The sequence below is a fragment of the Cynocephalus volans genome, chromosome 9, assembly GCF_027409185.1.
Source record: "Cynocephalus volans isolate mCynVol1 chromosome 9, mCynVol1.pri, whole genome shotgun sequence".
NCBI classification, from domain to species: Eukaryota; Metazoa; Chordata; class Mammalia; order Dermoptera; family Cynocephalidae; genus Cynocephalus; species Cynocephalus volans.
The window spans coordinates 113,501,155-113,522,068 of record NC_084468.1 but is presented as its reverse complement, the minus strand read 5'-3'; the positions used below and the strand labels follow the sequence as shown (position 1 = coordinate 113,522,068).

The 20,914-nt window shown below is 35.5% G+C and overlaps 1 protein-coding gene across 1 annotated transcript; it reads right to left on the bottom strand.

Moving 5' to 3' along the window:
• Positions 1–2,807: 2,807 nt before the first annotated feature.
• On the bottom strand, positions 2,808–20,652 carry C9H4orf33 (chromosome 9 C4orf33 homolog). The gene is made up of 7 exons (XM_063108559.1): positions 20,575–20,652; positions 18,100–18,315; positions 12,803–12,992; positions 9,943–10,003; positions 7,031–7,082; positions 6,716–6,915; positions 2,808–3,453 (listed from the first exon to the last, which is right to left on the bottom strand). The coding sequence occupies exons 3-7, from the start codon at positions 12,981–12,983 to the stop codon at positions 3,348–3,350; spliced, it is 600 nt and encodes a 199-aa protein (XP_062964629.1). The 5' UTR covers positions 12,984–12,992; positions 18,100–18,315; positions 20,575–20,652; the 3' UTR covers positions 2,808–3,347.
• Positions 20,653–20,914: the final 262 nt, after the last annotated feature.

The window sequence follows — 20,914 nt, the reverse complement described above, 5'->3', positions numbered from 1 at the left end:
CTGGGCAGTTGATGGGGCTGCTAGGCAGGCTTGCAGTGAAGGGGCTGCTGCAGCTACTAGGCAGGACTGCCTAGGATGAAACTAGTGCCTGTCCACTTTTCTGGGAGGAGTGGATGCACTTTATTTCCACCAGCCTGAGGGTGTATTCATTAGGGTAGAGAACTGTGAGCTGTTTTTCTGGCTTGGAGGCTCAGGCACACACAACTCAGTCAGCTGGAGGGGATGGGGGGAAGGGCTAGGAATGGGGAAAGTCCACCTGAGGGAGTGTCTTCCTGTCTGATCTCTGGCTTTGTATGTAGATGTTCATCAGTAAAACCGGACTAGGGTTACTTCCTAGACTACAGAACTAGAGTCACAGATGCTGCGAGCCCTGTCTTCACCAGGGCATTGTAGGTCTTGTGTGACTGCACTGTGATAAGAGTAGAGCCTTAAGGCTAGCTATTGGTCCCAGGGCAGGGTGCACTCCTCTAATGGCTTTGGTTTCAAGATGGAACCATCGTGCATCTGCTTGGGTCAGGAGGGTGGGGAGTAAGGAGTGCATAGTTTGTGCAAGTTTTTTATGCAATGCAGTGCGCATATTCCAGACTGCTCTACACACTTGGCTCTGGGCTTGGTCTGCCAAAGGATCCGCAGGCTTCTTTGGTGAGCATGGGGATTGGTGTGGGTCATCTGCCTACCTTTTCACCACAAGCGAAAATTCTTCTTGCACCAATCCTGGTGTTGGAGCCATGGTGACTGAGGCTGTGTGCCTCTCTCTCCTCTCTATGCTACTATCCTGGCCTTTCATGCTCCAGAGGGATCTTACCAGTCTCCTGCTGCACTACTATGTTCTCCCACCAATGCTCCCATCAATATTTAGCTGTCTCTTAATTGTTCTGGTCCTTTTCTGTGAAAGGAGCAGGCCCTGGGCATCTCTAGTCTGCCATCTTGCCCTACCTCTTACCTTTTCACTTTCTTAATGGATACTTTTGATGAGCAGAATTTTTTTCATTTTGATAAAGTCCCATTTATCATTTTTTCTTGATTAGTGCTTATGTCCTGTTTGAAAAAATCATTGTAAAGAGTTTCTCCTAGAATCTTTTTTCTAATTTTACTAGTCACATTTAGGTTAGTTTTCCTGTAAGATAAATACAGATCAATGTTCATTTTTTCCCTTTGTTTTTCCAGTTATTCCAACACCATTTGTTAAAAGACTAAAATTTCCCTTTTTAAATGTATTGGCACCTTTGTCAAAAATCAATTGGCTACATATATGTGGGCCTTCTGGTTTCTGTATTTTGTTCCATTGATATATTTGTCTAAATTTATGCCAATATCATACTGTTTTGACTATTGAAGCTTAAAATGTCTTAAAGTCAGATAGTATAAGTTCTCCAACTTTGTCCTTTTTCAAAACTATTTTGGCTGTCTAAGGTCCCTTGTATTCGAATCATATAAAATTTGAATTAGATTGTCAATTTCTACCCAAAAAAGCCTTTTGGGATTTGTAACTGAAATTTCATTAAATCTATAGACCAATTTGGGGAAATTTTAATAATACTGAGTCTAATCAGTATAGAGATTTCAGATTTTGCTTAAATTTAGTCCTAGTTATTTCATGTTTTTGATGCTATTATATAAATGGCTTTGAGTTTTAAATTTTGGTTTTAATTGTTTGTATATAAGATACTGAAATATGATTGACTTATTTTTATATGTTGACCTTGGATCCCAGACTTTATTGAACTCATTTTTAGTTCTAGAAATTTCTTGTATACTCCTTTGGATTTTCTATAAACTACATAGTCAAATCAAATCTAATTAATATATTTTTAAATATTTTAATTCTTCCTTTGTAATATTTGTCTTTTACTTCTATTTATTCCTTCACTGCACTGGCTAGAACTTCTAATAAAATGCTGAGTAGAAATACTGAGAATGGATGTTCTTGCCTTGTTTCTGAGCTGAGGAGGAATACACCTTACATTTTCCATCAACTGAAAGAATAATGTATTAGTTAGAAATTGCATTTGGCTAATATAATAGAAACATTTATCTTTTTTAAAGTGGTGCAAGCAAATTAGGTGGTTTTCCTCAAGTATCAAGAGGTCCATAAGTAGGGAGTCCAGATATGACATATAACTCTATTGTGCTGTTTGGAACCAGGCTCTTGTCTTCCTACTCAGCCATCCCTGAGTTATCTATTCATCTATATCACAATGTAGCTAGTGTGCTACCTGAAGTATCAATTCTACACCTCATGAAAAAAGAAGGGGAAGGGCAGACAGCAAAAGGTATAGGGCAGCTGAATCTTCCATCTTTAAAGCGCGTTTTCTGGAAGTCCCATCTAATATTGTGTACTTATGTCTTACTGACCTGAACTGTTTTATAGTCATTTCTACCTGCAAAGGAAGGTAGGAAATGCAGTTTTTGAGCACAGCTCCTAAAAATTCAATTTCTGTAGGTAAAGAAGAAGAAGAGAAAGTATATGTTGAGTAAGCAATTAGGTATCTCTACAAATAATAAATCTTCACCTTCTGGAAGACTGATAATCTCTGAGTTAATGCTGGAGAAGAACTACGTTTGGTGGAGAAGTTCATAGATGATCTGCTAGATAGCTTCAAGCTCTAAAATACTGTAACACAAAATTTGAAAATTCTAGACCAGGAATATTTGATTCTTACAAAAAAAAAGAGAGAGAGAGAGACATTTTGATGTCTTAACAGCATTAAGAAAATATCATTTATTTGTAAATGAAAGCAGAATCTGTTGCCTGAATTCAAGACTACTTCATTCCATTTCTTTCTACAGAGTAAGAATAGTCACAAGACAGGAAAAACAGCTTGTTAAATAACTCATGGATTTTAATGATATCGTGACAGACATGGATCTCCTGCTCAACTGAAGTAGGTCACTAATTTTCTACTAATTTCAAGAATGGACAGAAGATTCCTAGTAAAGAATTACTGTATACTACATGAAGTTCAAAAATGTGCAAATAAGATGTTCCAGTCTCAGGCTGGCTGAGGTTTAGGGAAGTGGGAAGAGAAATAATGACTTTGTTTGATAGTCAGATATTGGGGTGATGTTCATGCAAGGCAGAAGGTAGCACCCACTGACACCATGGCTCCTGGACTAAGAGACTCTCAGAAATATTTTTACTCTATAGATAAAATCATCTACAAACTTTCTATTTTCTTGTTAATCATACACAATTTGCCACAGAGATACTATATTTGCAGTGACTTCTATGAAAATATTTCTTGTTGAAATGTGTACATGGTGTCTTAAAAGAGATTCATACTTATTATTGGTTTACCTTAAAAGGTATAGAGAAAAAACGATTGATATGGTTATCTACTATACTCCTATACGTCAGGTTTCTCCATTAGCCATAGGTCTGATTCCGGTTGTTTCCATTCTTCTCCAAGCAGTGTGTTAAAACTGAAAGGTTTGAAGTATTCTAGGCGATGGCTAAAAACAAAGAAAAAGAAGGTGGAAATTGAAATGGATTACGCATTTGTGAAATAGTTGTCCTGAAGGGCTATTTATTTTGTCACATCTGTGATAGGACAACATTCTAAGAAATACCAAAGGTAAGATGCATTCTATATGTACATTTTTCTTACTCTAGCTATCAAACACTCAGCTCTGAAAACACCCACATTTCAAAGCACTTTCCTTTCAATTCTGCAAATAGCTCCCTCATAGCTCAAGGGAGAAATAAAAATCAACCCTCAAAACCTGACTCATTCCATCTAGCTCTAAACAAATCATATTATACTCTTGCATATGTTTTTATATCCAAATTTTGATAGAATTTATCAGCCATATAAGCAATTGTTTTTAAAAGTTTCAGCTCCATAGATTAGATGTTAGACTTATTTCACTTCTTTGCCAAAGCAGGAAAGGGTAAAGTAAAAGAGTGCTAATACTAGTTCTTTCCAGGAAAACCATTTAACTACTATGAAGCTTTCTCTTGTGGCTTAATGAGGTAAGAAAGGCTTAGCCGACATGCTACAGTGAAACTCCACTCTGTAGCAAAGTACTCTGCCCTGGCCAAGGTGTGATCATACTTACACCTGGGGAAACCTCCAATACTGTATAAATGGGGAGCCTGAATACAGGAAGGTATTAGATGGAGAAGAGCCAGTGGAACATGCCATCTTGATATGTGGGCCCTGAGTCAGTTGCATCTAGATTCCTGTCCCATTCTGTCAATCTGGCCAGGATGACCCAGTTTCGGAGACACAACTGTCAATCCCAGAGTAAGAGGTTAAGAAAACAATAGTGAAGGATAAAAGGAAGGAAGAGGTGAGGTAGAAAGGGTCAGGCCTGTGGAGAAAGGAAAAGTGAAAAGGGAAAAGTGTGTCAGGCAGAATAAAGGAATATACTAGAAGAGATGAAGGCAAAATAGAGTGAATTAAGATCATGACAGGAAGAAGGCAAACAGGGACTGGAAGGACAGTGTAGCACACTCCAAAAGTAAAAAGGCAGCAGCAGTGTCAGTCTATCATGGTGCAATGCCCACTAGGACGTCTCTGTCAGGCTCTTCTAAACACTCAGACTCACAAAACGTGTTCATACTGAGTACACTCAGAGAGATATACAGCAGGAATCACAGCTGGCCCAAGGACAGCATCTGGCTTTCCTTTCTAAGGGAGTGGTCCTTGCAGCAGTCCATGAAGTATTCATAAGGCCGACCAGTAGTTACATGCTCCCTACGTGAGAGCCTCAGGTGCAAAAAGACTAGACTCAAACTAGGAAAGTGTAGGAGACACCTTGGCTTAAACACATGCTACCTGTAAGAGCCAATATTTCTCATAATAACTCCATAGGCACAGCTTCCAGGATCTCCACAGGGAAAATGACTGTTAAGGGGGAATCCCAAAGCCATGCTGTCCCCATCATGTATTTACAGTTCATTCAAAATCACACACAGTCCAGATGTAACTTACCAATTAGGGATCATTTTTATCCTAAGCAATGTTGCCTAGAAACATAGTTGACATTTTTATCCTTATAAGGTTACCAGGAGAAGAGAGCTAGACAGATAACTGAAGATCAGATTCTCTTGGAAAAGGGAAAAGGACATATTAACCCTTTGCTCACACCAGGAAACACCAATGCCTCTGGCCATTTATCTCTGAAAGGGATCATAAATCAACTGACAACTATACTTCCGTGAGGGGTCTTCAAAAAGTTCATGGAAAAACTATACATGGATTTCAGAAATTTATGCACCAAAATAAACTTGTACTAATTTTTTATAACATGTCTGAACAGGATTTAGTTTGAGGCACTTAAAAGGATAAGACCTCAGTTTGAAAAGATCCCCTATCAGAGCAATATAAATACTGCTAACATTGAAGCAAGATTAAATGTAAAATTTATGGTGAAGCATGGGTGGAAAAATAGTGAAACACTGATGCTTGACAAAAAGTTTATGGGAACAATGACCCAAATAAATCAGCAGTTTACAAATAAATAACTTGTTTTAAGAAGAGACAAGGTGATGTTGAAGATGACACTCTCAGCGGCAGACCATTCACATCAATTTGCGAGGAAAACATTCATCTTGTTCATGCCCTAATTAAAGAGCACTGATGATTAACAGCAGAAGCAATAGCCAACACCACTAATATCTCATCTGGTTCAGCTTACATAATTCTGACTGAAAAATTAAAGTTGAGCAAACTTTCTACTCAATGAGTGCCAAAACTGTTGTGCCCAGATCAGCTGCAGACAACAGCAGGCTTTCAATGGAAATTTTTAACAAGTGTGATCAAGATCCCAAAGCATTTCTTCAAAGAATTATAACAGGAGAGGAAACATGGCTTTACCACTACAATCCAGAACACAAAGCACAATCAAAGCAATGGCTACCAAGGAATGGAAGTGGTTCAGTCAAAGCAAAAAGACTGGTGAAGAGCAAAGTCATGGCAACAGTTTTTTGGGGATGCTGAAGGTATTTTACTTGTAGACTTTCTGAGGGGCCAAAGAAAGATAGTGTCTGCTTATTATGAGAGAATTTGGAGAAAGTCAGTCAAAACTTTAGCAGAAAAATGCCCAGCAAATCTTCACCAGAGAGTCGTTCTCTATTGTGACAAAGCTCCTCCTTATTCCTCTCATCAAACAAGGGCAATTTTGTAAGAGTTTTGATGGGAAATCATTAGGTTTCACCTAACAGTCCTGATTTTGGCTCCTTCTGACTTCTTTTCATTTCCTAATCTTAAACAGTCTTTAAAGGGCATCCATTTTTCTTCAGTTAATAATGTAAAAAAGGCTGAATTGACATGACTAAATTCCCAGGACTCTCAGTTCTTTAGGGAAGGACTAAATGGCTGGTATCATCACTTAAAAAAGGGTCTTGAACTTGATGGAGCATATGTTGAGAAATAAAGTTTATGTTTTGTTTTGTTTTTTTAATCTTTTAATTCTACTTTTCCATGAACTTTTTAAAGTCCCTCATATATCAGCTGTTGTAGGACTTTTCTCATAATGTTATGGAAAAATAAATGTTCCACTAACAGCAGTGAGAGAGAGTATGTCATCCAAAGTTAATCTATCAAGTATTTTCTGAGGACCATCAGGGAACATAGGGTACTTATACTACCAGGTACTTATATACATACATCATTTTCTTTGACCAAAAAATGTTACTACTGCTCTACCATGAATTAATTTCCAAAAAACTCTTATAGTTGGATCATATCTTCAGTTATTTTCTACTTACAAATCAGGTTTTTGTCCTTGTTGAAGTTCATGCTGAGGTACAGGGTAAAGAGCTTCATAACTTCGTTTATCTTTTGACCCATGAATTGCATATGAATTAAATTTTGTCACATTTTGTGGAAAATAACTCCAAGGGAGTAGAGCTTTGCCTTCCCATTTTGTCTCTCCTTTGGACACTTGGAATGATAAAGCAAGTTTTTGCTATAGAAACAAGATGTAGAACATGAAATGTAAAATCAGACTTACAGTTTAAACATATAAATATATAGATCAATTGTGCACTTAAGGATTTTGTTTCATATTTTTATTTACTTACTTTCCACACATTTCTTCTTCCAGTGAGTAAAAGCACTAAATGCTGCCCATGCCTGTCAAAATTAAGATTCCTCATAAGTATTTGAAAAAAAACAAACATTATTTTCTTCACTATCGTTTATATCTGGAATGTGTGTGCATGTAACTAAATTTCCAAATAATTAAAAGATACAGTACAAATATTGGATAATTATAGGGAGAGCCAGTGTGCTCAGTTACTTAAAAATGACCCCTCTGAGTTGACCCCTTTCCAGACAACTGCCTTCAAATGCATGCTTAGGCTGCTTTTTATATTCTTTAAGTAAGAAATTATATAAAATACTTCATTTGGCTAGATGACACAAAGTGTAAAAAGGAGCAAGAGGATATCATGTTATTTGGAGTTTATAATAAAGCCAGTTTCAAAAACTAAAGTACCCTAAGGGAAGCAGGCACCAACTTTCAAGTCTGAATTCAATATCTTTGGTAAAGATTATTTCTGTAAGAGAACTATCTTCAAGCTCATTAGGAAGGCAGAAAATGCAAAACATAGTTTGTTTAAAACTAGTCAACAGGCTAAAGAGTTAAATCTGTGTCTATTTTCTCACACAACTGTCCCTGACCTGTTTGCCTCTTATGTTTTCGTGATTTCTACCATTAGTTCAGGCACCAATGCCACATTTTTACAAAGAAATACAACACATTCTGCATCTGATTTATGATAATAGGGAAGGACTTCATCACACCCATCTCAGTACTGGACAGATCATCTAGGCAACAAACCTACAGAGGAACAGTTAATCTATCAGATGGAGAGAACAAATCTATGGCTATTAGAGAAGAGAAGGGGAAGGAGGGAGAGGGAGGGGGAGAGGGAAGGGGAGAGATTGGATAAGGGGCATAAATAATAAGTGTGATTTGTTACAATGAATATGCTAATAAAAAATAAAATTAAAAATTAAAAAAAATTTTAAAAAGAAATACAACATATTCTCAAAAGGAAACTCAAATAAGAGTCCTTCATTGGGATTAGCCAGAACAGTAAGAATCAAAGGAAGAAGAAGCAAATTTACTGTTTCTGGAAAAAATTATATCTCAAATATTTCTACATAGATAATCTTTTGTGAGCTTTTCAGGGAGGATTTCCTTCAATAAACTATTCTAACAGAAGACAAGGGTTTTTTCCATTTAAAAGTCCTCTGAGTGTTTTTACTGTTGTTATGCAGCCTTAGGAATATCCTAGGGGGAAAAAATTCTTGCAAATTAAAACAATAATATGAGGGTACTTCAAAAAGTTTGTGGAAAATAGAATTAAAAGATAATACAAAGTTTTCAATGAACTTTTTGAAATACCCTCATATTCTTCATATTGCTTTCCTAGAGGTTAATTAATTGTTGCAGGAATTGATTGTCTGAAGCAAAACTATGATTCTTCATTATTAAATATCCTGATGTATATAAAACCAAACTACTTTGAGAATTTTTTTAACTTTTAAAATTTATTAATTTTATGCACAACTATTACTGTGTAATTTCTTAAGAAAAGAGAATCTAATTCTATTCTTCCAGTGTTGTCATCACTTTATGAAAATAAAATGGAATTATCATATAATAAAATTAAAATTAAGGGTCAAACTTTACAATTCTAGCAGGTCCAAGTTCCTTACTGTCTTCTTGATAAGCTATAAATGTTTTCCTCAGCTTTCTCACCTGCAGGGTGAAAATAATCACACAATAGTTGAAATTTTCATACCTCTCATGACAGTTTATGAGAATTAATCATATTTTTCAATAAAAGATTTTGGCATGCTAGTTGAAAGGTGACACACAAAGATGTGATTATTCTTCTTAAAGAATAATTGTAGCTAGATTTTTCACATTAGAGTTAGCAAAAAATCAACCTAAGGGTAAATAAAAGGATATCTAAAATCTTATTTACTTATTTAATTTCTTTATTTTTTCTGGTGGCTGGCCAGTAAGGGGACCTGAACTCTTGACCTTGGTGTTCTAACACTGCACTCTAACCAACTGAGCTAACCAGCCACGCCTAAAATCTTATTTAGATCAATTGTTTGGGGTTCTCTAGATAGCCTGCTAAGGAATAAAGGTGACAGGATATTAGATATTGAGAGGCACTTAAACGGCATTTTAAATGAATAATGACAATATAAAGAAATATTTCATTATTAGTTTACTAATTTAAAATTTCCAATAATGTAGATGACAGCTTTACTTTTTCACATCTACAAGAAAAAATTAGTTTCCAGTCACGTAAAGAGTGTTCCCAAGGGAATAGTTAAATTTGAACAAAGACAGTCCAAGGTTAATATTTTAAATGAGTCTAAGAAAATCCGTGTGTGATTTAGTTTTTATTCAATGCACTAAATGCAAAAGTGACAAGTATATACTCAATTAATGAATCATGAATAAAGGAATACATGAATACATAATTACGTAAAGCATAAAATTAAATTTTAATCTCATCACTAAAAAATCCCCTAAAAAACATTTTCATAAGCTAGTTCAATTCGTTATATCTATGCATCCCTTTATTTCTGAACATATAATATATAATAATGTGAAGATATAAAGTAAATAATGAGTGTAAGAGGTTTTTGTTTTATAATGATTTTTCATTCTGCAAAAAAGTTTTTCAAATTTATTAGAAAAACCAACTACATTAGTGAATTGAAATTAGTATTGACATAATCTTTTCAAACATTTAGAATATATATTCTAAACATTTTCTAAATATATTCATTGTACTTGAAAATAAGAAATTATATAAAAGTATTAATTGAGATTTATTCAGATTAACTTTCCCTCTAGTTAGGTAGAATTAGTGAACTTTTACCATAACCATATAATTTATAACTAGAAAATAATTTGTTCAAATTATATAGTAATGATTAAGAAAAAATATTTTATACTTACGGACAAAGTTCAACTTCTAAATACTGCTCAGTTACATCATTCAAGAAAAATGCTTCTACAACTTTTGAAAACAGAGATATGACATTGAGAAATTTAATTTTGCTTCAACAATAATTTTTAAATTTTTTTAGAATATAAAATAAATTAACTAATTATTTTTAATCACAGTACTATCTCCAGTAGAAAAAGGAACAAAAGAAATAGACATTGCCTGGAAGGAGAAACACATAGAAAATAAAATATCATCAATTCTCTTCCGTATCAGATTGCCATAAATTAGAAAGATTAAGAAAGCCTAGTGCTGGTAAAGTTGTGAAGAAATCAATATTATCACATAGACAAACTTTGAGCCAGTTATCTTCTTCTTCTGGCAATTTATCCTAAGGAAATAATCCGAAAGCTGGAAAAAGCAGCAAGTGTAACATAAAAAAGAAAAGATCAACTACCTGTATTCCACCAATCACTGACTTTGCACTAGCCAGCCTCCTCAATTATGTGAACAAATTACTTAAAATAAATCAATCTCTATTATATATATATATACACAAACACACATACACACTTTTCTGATTTCTATTTTCCTTCATCACCTTACAAACATTTTTACAGTTTCTTTGTATTAACACTATTATCAGATTCTAGGAGTACCTTGATTAGCTCACAATCTATACAAATACTAAAGTGGAAAATTTTAATAAAAATTCCAAAACGGAGGGATGTATGGGTTGCTATAGGAGAAAAAAAACCCCAGATGCCTAGCTCAAAAAAAGCGGTATAGGGAAGGATTCCTGGAGAAGGTATTATCTAAGCTCCATCTTGAAAGATGAGTTGGAACTAGGTGAAGAATAATGAAACTGTCATTCTAGGGCGAGAGCAGTACAATAAAAGGTACACAATTGGGAAATATTGTGGCTTATTTAAAAAACCACGAGCAGTTCAGTCTTACCAGGTAAAACCTTTCAATGTAGGAAGAACTGGTGATGTTGCAGAGAGAATAAGGGGCCAGGAGGTCATGGAATATTTTGTGTACAGATCACATTAAGAAGGGCAAAACTTATCTTGAGAAGACAGGGAACCTGAGAAGATTATCAAGGAGCTGAAGGATGCGTTTAAATTTTCATTTTAGACAGATCACACTGGTTTCTAAGTGAAAAACTGGTTTAAGGGCAAAGGACTATTTAGGAGGCCGTGCCCTAATCCAGGTAAAAGAATATGAAGGCCTAACCTATGGCAAGGACGGTGGGGTTAAAGAGGAGTTACTGAATCAGAGAAAGTAGGAAGTGAAACTGATAGGACTTAGTAAATAAGTGCAAATATGGAGAGTGAGAAAGAAGGATACCTTGGGAAGATCTCACAATTTCTACATTTGGCAATTTTATGTTGCAAGGGTCTAAATGTTTGTCCCCTCCAAAGCTCACGTGCGAGCTTGATTCCCAATGTGGCAGTGTTGGATGGTGGGGCATTTAAGAGGTGATTGGATTGTGAGGACTATGCTCTCATGAATGGATGAATCCATTCATGGAGTAATGGGTTAACGGTTTAATGGGTTTAATGGGTGTGGACTAGTGGCTTTATAAGGAGAACAAGTGAGCACGTTAACAAATGCTCTGACCCAACCCTCGTTATGTGATACCCTGTATCGCCATGGGACTCTGTAGAGAGTCCACACCAAGAAGGCCCTCACCAGATGTGCCCTATGGATCTTGGACTTCACAGCCTCTAAAACTGTGAGAAACAAATATTTTCTTACAAATTACCCAGTTTCAGTTATTCTGTTAGAAACAACAGAAAACGTACAACTACACATGTATTGTTGGTGTCATTGATTAAGATTAGGCAATTGGAGAAAGAAGTAGTTTATAAGGATTTGTTGAGTTAGGTGCCTGTACCACCTCTAGTAGATAAGTCACGTTGGTGTGTATACCATTAGGAAACTGGTATACACAAGTTCTGCATTAATAAAAGAAAACATATGTTTAACATATGACAAATTAACACTGACAAAATGTGTGCTACACAAATGATATAGAGAAAGTAGATGTTAGTACTGACTAGAAGGTTCATCCAAGGCTTCTTTAAAGAAATGAAACCTGACTTAGACCTTGAACTATGTGCATTAGAGGCAGGTGAATAGAACGAGAAGGTACATGGGTGAGAATATACACAGACAGTAACACTATTAACCTTTCAGAAGTCAGGAGCTTTAGGTTGAATATACTGGCTCAATTCATGAGTACCCTAAAAGCTTATAGGAAGGGTTTGAACTTTAACCTAGGGATGGTAATGGTTTATGATCTGGGAATGGCACTATGAAGAGTATTTCAGAAAGACGAATCTGGTAAATTAACTACGATACAGTAGAACGGGATCACAGAACAAACCCCAAACAGTATAATTTCATAGCATGTCTTTTAGCTTTAATTCAATACATGAGATTACTTGCCAGTGTAAAGTAAAAACTGCATTTCATGTTGAGGTAGTGTTTCTACAATAAGTGAAACACCACAAAACTTCCATAAAGAAGGTTTATAGGTTAAAGTGGTAATCTGAAGATACTTAAAGACAAAACAGGAATGCTGAGCTCTTCTTAGAATAGGTATCAGAAGTAAAGGAAGGAAATATGGCAGTAATATAAAAATCTGGATTTGTAATTGTCATTTTTCACTGTTCTAGTTATATAGTTTAAGTCACATAGGTAATTGAGAAAAAATCAGAATGAGTCATTGGGAAGAAATATCAGAAACTGCACGTCAGTTGCTCAAAAGCACTCGCTTCCTAACAGCAAGATAAAATAATAGTTCTGTGAGAGGTTATTGTAAAAAGATTTATGTTTGCAATAAAATACAGTACTTCCACTTACCCTCATAATCCCACAGTTCATTGAAAGGCTGTCCTGTTTCTCCAAGTGGGGCTGGAGGATCATTGAAAAATGGAGCACTAACTTCCATCATCACTCCTTTTTCACCTGGATTCAGCCTGACAAACACTGGCTCGTGCTTCACTGGAAAACCATCCCAAGTGTGTTCAATTTTAAAATCCATCTGAAGATTCTAAAGGAAAAACATATTAAACTCTTTAACAATGTGTAAATGTTTCCTTTCGTTAGAAATAAAATGAAAATTTCAATGCTAAATAACAGTCAAGAAGGTAGCAAAGTGACAAGAACACAGTCCTGGGAGTCAAAAGGCCTTCTGTATTGTGGCAAGTCATGAACTCTGAGTTCTGTTCTAAAATAGGCAGCTGGATCCTAAAAGCTTTAAGACTTTCATTCTAGATTCAGCTCTCATTCCCTCATAAAGAGAGCATCAAAATAATTTTTAAAAATTGTGACTTCACTGCTGAAATTTTATTAATATACTCAGCTTTAACTATAAGCACTATGAGTTTACATGCCATCCTTTGGCTTTTACAGTAAAGTGTGCAGGTGTCTGACTTACTGGATCCTCTGAAAATTAAGATATTTTTAATAAAAATCAACTTGATTTAAAAAAAAAAACTTTCATAAAGCAGTAGAAGCAGTGCTGTTAATATCTATTCTTTTGGCTAAAAAGTCTTTGGAGGAGGGACTCCAGCCATATGAAGGTCAGTACAGTTGAATTTCGCCTTCCTTTGTTCCAGCGTATACACTTTCTTTGCCTTTTCAATTTTTGGTATTTCAACTGTTAAACGACCACTTGTGTGCTTGATAAATTCTCTCCAATTGAAAAATGGGACAGAATCTGGTATATTTTTTCTAAGTATTCAGTGGAAAGACATAATATTTTATCAATAACATTACATTTTGTTAAACACTATCGATCGAACATTTTATAAATAATGTATCATTTAATTTCACTACACACTTGCATAGGAACTGTTATTATCCTCATTACAAATGAAGAAACAGATTTGTCCAAGGTGAAATGGCTAGCATATCTAGAAATTGAACCAGTGTTAGCCCTGTTTTCTCAGATGAAAATATGTCAGGAATCTGCAAGGAGATAAAAACTTTAATTTAGGAGTGATGAATTCCCCCAAATTATACTGGGTCCTATGTGTTGTGCAGAGGATAATCTTGATTTAGTTCCTGGTGATATTTCCAAACTGTAACTTCCCTTAAATGCAACCTCTTGGTTTATATGTTATTTTTACTATAGTTGATGAAGTTATTAAATTGTGAATAAATTTAATTCAATGATATGTATTGAGTACCTACTATGTACCAAGCAGTGGGATGTCCAAATATATAAGCTCTGTGTCACATAAGGAATCCAAGATCTCTGAAAACCTTTTTCTAAAGTATGTAGCTTTCGCTAATATTCACTATATGCTAACAAATTTTATTAGATAACCTCTAAAATTAAAACAAATTGTTCTGGCATTGCAACCCATTTGTAGAAAACTAACAGCATCATCTCAGAAGAAATGTTCAGCAATCATATTCTTCATTATTGAAATAAGTTCAGTGAGTAACAAGACTATATAAATTGATTCTGATTTATATGGAATGTAGTTTTGATATGTATGGAATAAAATATCTCAATAATAAATTTATTTTTTTTAGTTGAAACATCAAGACACATTCTACAAAAATAAATGTATTACCCTCTACCCCAAATTTTGGTAGTAATAAGTTTCCTCTTGTAGCATACAGGAAGAGGTAATAAATCAAGACATTAGAAATGCTGATTAACTCTGATTCTGGCACCAATATGCTGAAAGAATATGCTACTCTCCTACCTTGGAGCTTGACAATCCTTGACAATATAAAGCTCAGTGACTAGGAAGTTCTGGCAGATTCATTTATTCTTTATTTAACCACCACATCCACAAAAATGCTGCACACATTAAAGGATCCCTATCTTAATCACGGGGTTTCTACTAGGGACTTTTCAACTCCCAGCTCATTCAGGCAATTGCCTCTATGTCTAAATGGAATAAAACCATGTCCAGTGATATGCTCCTACAAGTGGGCTGTCACTTCCATGCACCCATGGTGGGTGTCAAAGTCACAGTGAGGTATGCTTTACAGGTTTCAAATTACTTCAGAATGTAATCTTATCTGGAAGATAATAAGAAGTAAAAGATAGAAGCAGAGCTGCTCTTGTTGAGAATGAGGTAAGGATACCCCAAGCCTTTGTACTGGTTCCTTCTGTCTTTTCCCCTAAAGTTTCTCTGAGCATTGTTTGAAAATTACTGCAAGAAATAGGGACTGGATTTCCCTAAATAGGGAGTAGTGCCACGGATGATATGTCCAAGGGCAGAACATAATTTTGGCTTTAATTGCATAAAACGACTTTAGTTTCTTATTGGAATGACAAATTTATTTTTAAAAACTTTGTTGTTTAAAGAATATTCATGTTAATCTAAGTATGCATAATATTTATTTTAAAAATTAACCTAAAAAGTATAGTCCTGCCCACTAGTTAATCTAGTCTAAAGACACAACGGACATAGAAACTATCAATTCTTCCCTCAACTTCCTTAGTAATCTCCTGAGACTTAATCCCCACTGCTTTCCAATTTGTTTGTTTGCACATGTGCTCATTAAGTAGGCCAATTTAATTGCCAATGTCCTTCACCATCTGTAGAAGGGATTCCCTCCCTGTCATTCTCTATTGCCAGGTACATGGCTCCATTTTGATTCACAGCACTTAACACCGCATGACATATTTACTTATTGTCTCCTCAACCCTAGCTAGAATGCCTGTTAAGTAACAGGAGCTCACTGTGTGTTGAGTGAATAATTGTTCTAGTCTCTGGATCTAAATTTCTATGATGATAAGGATTTGTGCAGGAGAAATCTACTGTGCTAGTGGTATCATTATCCTTTTCAACACTATATAGCAATACGATGGCTAATAATGAAGATGATATATCATTCTCTGAAATTTCCTTTCAATTTGGTTTAGTTTTGGATACCATACCAGGTATTGAGGAAATGACATAGAAGTCTATGGGGAGTTTGGGATGATTCTCAGGTAGCTAACCAACCAGGTCACCACTTCCATTGGATCAACTGGCACATTTTGCAGTCCCATTTAATACTGTGGGATCCCTACACCAAACTTAAGTTTTAGATGAATCAAAGATTTAAACATAAAAATCAAACCATATGAAAACAAGAAAAAAATGAGATTTTTTAAAAAAGATATTATAGTAGGGAAAGCCTTTTAAAATATAACACCAAACCCAAACACTTGACTACATAAAAATAAATTTAAAAGCAGAAGCTTCCTTCCATTGCAGGCCCGCCCAAAAACCTACTGTTAACAAAATCAAAAGACAGTCTGTGAAAAAGTATATGCAACTCACATTTCAGACAAATAACTAATTTCTTTAATGCGTAAAGGCATCCTAGAAATCAATTAAAAAGACCAACACCCCCAATAGAAAAGTGGGCAAAAGATATGAATAGCAATTCACGGGAAGAAAATGCAAAAGGTTCAATCTCACTTATAATGACGGAAATGCAAACTAAAACAACAATAAGTTGCTATTTTTCACTTAGACTGGCAAGGATCAGAAACTTTGATAACATGTTGTGTTAATGAGGACATGGAAAAGAATCATATACTGGGGCATAATTGGTACAGCCGCTGTGAAGAGCAATACATCAATATCTATCAAAATAAAAAAAGTAAATATCCTTTGACTCTATAATTCTACTTCTAGGATTTATTCCACCTGCACTTATTCAAAATGAACTAAGTATCAGGATATTTGTAGTAGTATTGTTCAGAATAACAAAATATTTGAAGCAACTTAAATACCGATCAGTAGAAGACTAGTAAAGAAATTATGCTATATTATACAATGAAATATCACATAACTTAAAATGAATGAGGCAGCACTATGTGTACGTCTAAAATATATTGCAAAGTGAAGAAAAGCAGGGTGCAAACAAAAAGTATGCATTTATTTAACAGAAAGGAAGTTGATTCGCTTGTGATGCATACACTATCTCAGGAAGCATATACAAGAAACCAGCCGTAGCAGTGGTTGCTTCTCTGAGTGGAATTATCTGCCTGAAACACGGGAGGAAGGGAGGCTTACTTTCAACGTGATCACTTTTTTTTTAACCTATTTATATTTTATATTATGATAGACATACATTACTAATTTAAAATAAATGAATAATTAAAAAAATACATATTCTTTATTGATTGATTGATTGATTGATTGACGGCTGGCCAATAAGGGATAGGAACCCTAAAAATATTTTTAACGTCCAATTTAATTCTTAGTCTTTTTAAAGAGTATGGTGACTACTTCTTCTCTCCTTTATGTTATATGAGGATACTTCAAAAAGTTCACAGAAAAATAGAATTAAAAGATAAGGTGAATCTTTCCATGAACTTTTTGAAATACCCTCATATATGCTGAACATTTCCAAAAAGTCATAATGAATATTACCAAGGTGGTCACCGTTCTACTATGCAATTTTACTGTTGGTTATTTAGACTTTCTTAAAAGAATGTTTATTGTTAATCTGTATTTTTCTGCTTTTAACCTCTATTCTTCAAATTATTCTTTCATCGAAAAAAGTTAAAAAATTTTTTCAATTATTTTTATTACTTAATCTTTACTAGAAACCAGGAAAGACCTTTAAAAGGAAATGAAGAAAAATGACTACATTTTGTAATGTTGAATATAATAATTATCCTGATTTTAGCATCATATATTGCATACAGGTATTGATATTCAACGCTATGACCCAGAGATATGTTCAATTATGTTTCAATAAAAAAAGAAAATTAAAAAAAATAAAAGGAATTTAAGGAAGAGAAGGGAGACAGAACCTTAAAACTTCAAGAGCCTAGGGGAGGAAAAATATTCCACAAAGTTTGAAAGAAGGAAGTTACGGAAAAGGTGTTTTCTCAACAAAAAGATCTGCAAGAAAAATTTCTAAATTCCCCTATTGACAAAAGTCTGTTTAGTTTTTCTAAAATAATTATTCTGTTCAGTTTGCATGTCCCCTGCCCCACCCTGCCCATTAAGAGAAACGGAGAAATGAGGAAGTCAGTCTGAAAATGGGAGTAAACTGTGCCAGCAGAATGCAGCTGAAAAGGAAAATACTTTTAAGTATTTTTCAGGGAAGAAGCTAATGACAAGAGCTGGGGACGGTGCACGTAACGACACAGTGAAGAGAAGAGGGCAAAACAAGAGAACACAGACCAGGAAGCTCTGTCAGTCCCACAGCGGCTCGGTCCTCTCGGTGAGGTCACTGGAGACGGATCAGCCGTAGGCTCCGCCCAGCGGCTCACACGTTCCGGCGGCGGGACTTGGAGGACTGAAGCAGAGATACTTGATTTCTCTAGGAAGAAAAAGCTGGAGGGCACAGGTGAACATCTGAAGACTTTTAATCATTCCACTGAAGTTTGAGCGGTTTTGCTAGAAGAAGGAAGGATAACTCAGTAACATAAATACTGCGCAACAATTTGAAAATCAACTGGAAGTCATTAAGATTACAATAGAACCTGTACAGCAATAATTCATTTAATGCAACTAAAGGCTAACTGGCTATATAAGCAAAAACTATAAACTATGTTACACTAGCTATAAATTACGTTATATTGTTCGAAGGCATATACATAATGACTAAGGATTGTGACATTGGAACTATATACTGGCTAGGTTCAAATGCTAACTCAGGCACTTTCCAACTGGGTGATCAATTTAGATCCTTGCTTAAACTTCCACCTTCGTATTCTTCATGATATACGCACATGATTGAGCACATAATATTGGGTGCTCAATGTCAATTGATATTTAATATTAGTGAAATCTGTCACTAATTTTCAAACTATTCAATTATCAAGGGTTTTCTTTACTACAGAAGAGTATCTAATATAAAAACATGAATAGTGACGTGAGAATGATTAAACACATACTAAGTACTTTTCTGTCCCATTTCTCATTCCTTGTGTTCAATTTACACTTTGAAAGTTCAATAGATACTTTCCTTGCACATTCACTAAATTCTTTAATTCCTTCATCAGATATTTATTGAACCCTTATTTTGTTCTAGGTATTATAATGGAGCCTAGAGATAAACTACAAAACATAATAGAGACTGGGGAAGAAGCATGAAGTACTAGGGTGGCATCTACGTTGGGGGAAGTGGATAGAGAATTCAGGGAAAATTTAAGCAGGAGAAACCCTAGAGGGGTTACCTTAAGGATAAATGAAATCATCACAATTTTGTTTCCTAATGATGAAAATTATTTTGAAAATATTCTATTAAAATTCAACCAGTAAAGTCTTGTAACCATACACACATTCACACACATATACACACAAAACAAACAAAAAACTATGGTTTGTATTGACCTTGACCATGATTATATCAGCCAAATAATTCAAGTGCAGACATAGAAATTCCCATTTCAGATATTCGGTTTACACAAAGACCACTCATCATTTATATGCAGAAGGTTCATCCACACCAATGTATTTTATCAATTTTGAGTGTAAACGTGGAGTTAAGTTTATAACTACTGCTTGATGCCACATTAAATCACAATATGATATTATACAAGGTTCAAATGATTTGTAGAGTCAGTGAGAAGTTCACGAAGACAGAGTCATATGCTCAACTTCAAAAAAGAGCTGGAGCTTGCACAAGTTTTTGTGTTAACTTCATGGCCACTAAAAATCAGAACAAGTTCAATTTTCACCAACTCAAAGCTAAATCAAAACTTTTAATGGTTATTACCCTACACATTCATATTTAACAGCTAGTCTTTAGAGAAAGGGACCATCTCATTCTCTTAATAGTGAGTATGGAGTAAGGCCCATAACAGACTTTGAAATACCGAACTGTACACACTTGGATAAATTTCTAAAATTTCTTAATACGTTTTGCTAACATAACTTTGTTTATATGACATTATGAGTATAGGACAACGAAACTACTTAAACTGTTAAACAGAAAGCCAAATCGATCTGTATCTTTAATATGTCTGTTTAGTAAAACTTTACTTCAATCCATAAAAATACAATCTACTAAAAAAGCACTAAAACTAGTGGCTAGCTTTAAGTTAACATTTTCATTGCTAGTGTTGCTATTTCCTCCAATGTTACATGTTTTAAAAAACTATAAGGTTTAAACCCAAACAAAATCAATTTTTAAGAATTGGAATTGTAATCTACCTACAAACGTAAATTTTACCTATTTTTTTCTTGCAAAAGATGTAATTTTCTCCTTCCTTCTATTTGAGGAAAAGAGCTTATCTTTGAAGAAACAACTGCGGAATTTGCAGGATCTTTTGAGTACTTCTAACTACATGCCTTATTACCACACAGTTAAATTAGTTAAACAAGAGCTGTCTCCCTTCTCCAAGGATCCACGAGAGGCAGGACCGTACTTAGCTTCTGGAGATTACCAAGTCCATACCCAGAAATCCTCCAGAGGGTCAGCCCTGGTGGGGGACTCTGAAGAAGCCAGTCTGGGTTTAGCCCTCAGCCTCAGGAACCTACATCCTTTCCATCCACCCTCTTTGGCCAGCCGGTTCTCCCAGTCCAGAAGTGCTTACTACAGTAGTAACCCAAAGATACTGACAGCATTTAAAATACGTATTTAATGTCCTACGCACGTTTGCATTTTGGAAGTTTTCTTTTAAAAAAAAAAAAGACTCTGGGCCACACCACCTGGAGACACTGGCCCGCCAGCTTGTCCGCCTCGCCAAACCGGTGGCTCAGCCCGCTGTCATCCAGGTTCTCACGGCTCCGTCCATAGCTTGACAGTTGGCCAATAGTGTGCTAGTACTCTAGAAAGCGCGATGACGTCACTCCGCACATGCGTAATGACGCCAACGGCGTCACCGTCTCCAAGGAGCGGTCCCGGGCACCGGTTTCAAAGTCGCAGGGCGGGCCGAGTGGACTTACGCTGCTGTCCCAGGGCTTCCGGGCCGTCCTGGCGTCGTACCCCTGCTCCGCGAAGGACGCCGCCACCAGGTTGTCCTCCAGCTCCCTCGGCGCTCTCCTACGT

Excerpts from the sequence above, each read along its gene's own strand:
- C9H4orf33 (XM_063108559.1), bottom strand. The coding sequence starts at position 12,983 with ATGGATTTTAAAATTGAACACACTTGGGATGGTTTTCCAGTGAAGCAC. Across the intron at positions 6,916-7,030 it reads GAAGAAGAAATGTGTGGAAA|CAAAAACTTGCTTTATCATT; the intron begins GTAAGTAAATAA and ends TTGTTTCTATAG. Across the intron at positions 3,454-6,715 it reads CAAGGACAAAAACCTGATTT|CCATCGCCTAGAATACTTCA; the intron begins GTAAGTAGAAAA and ends CTTTGTTTTTAG.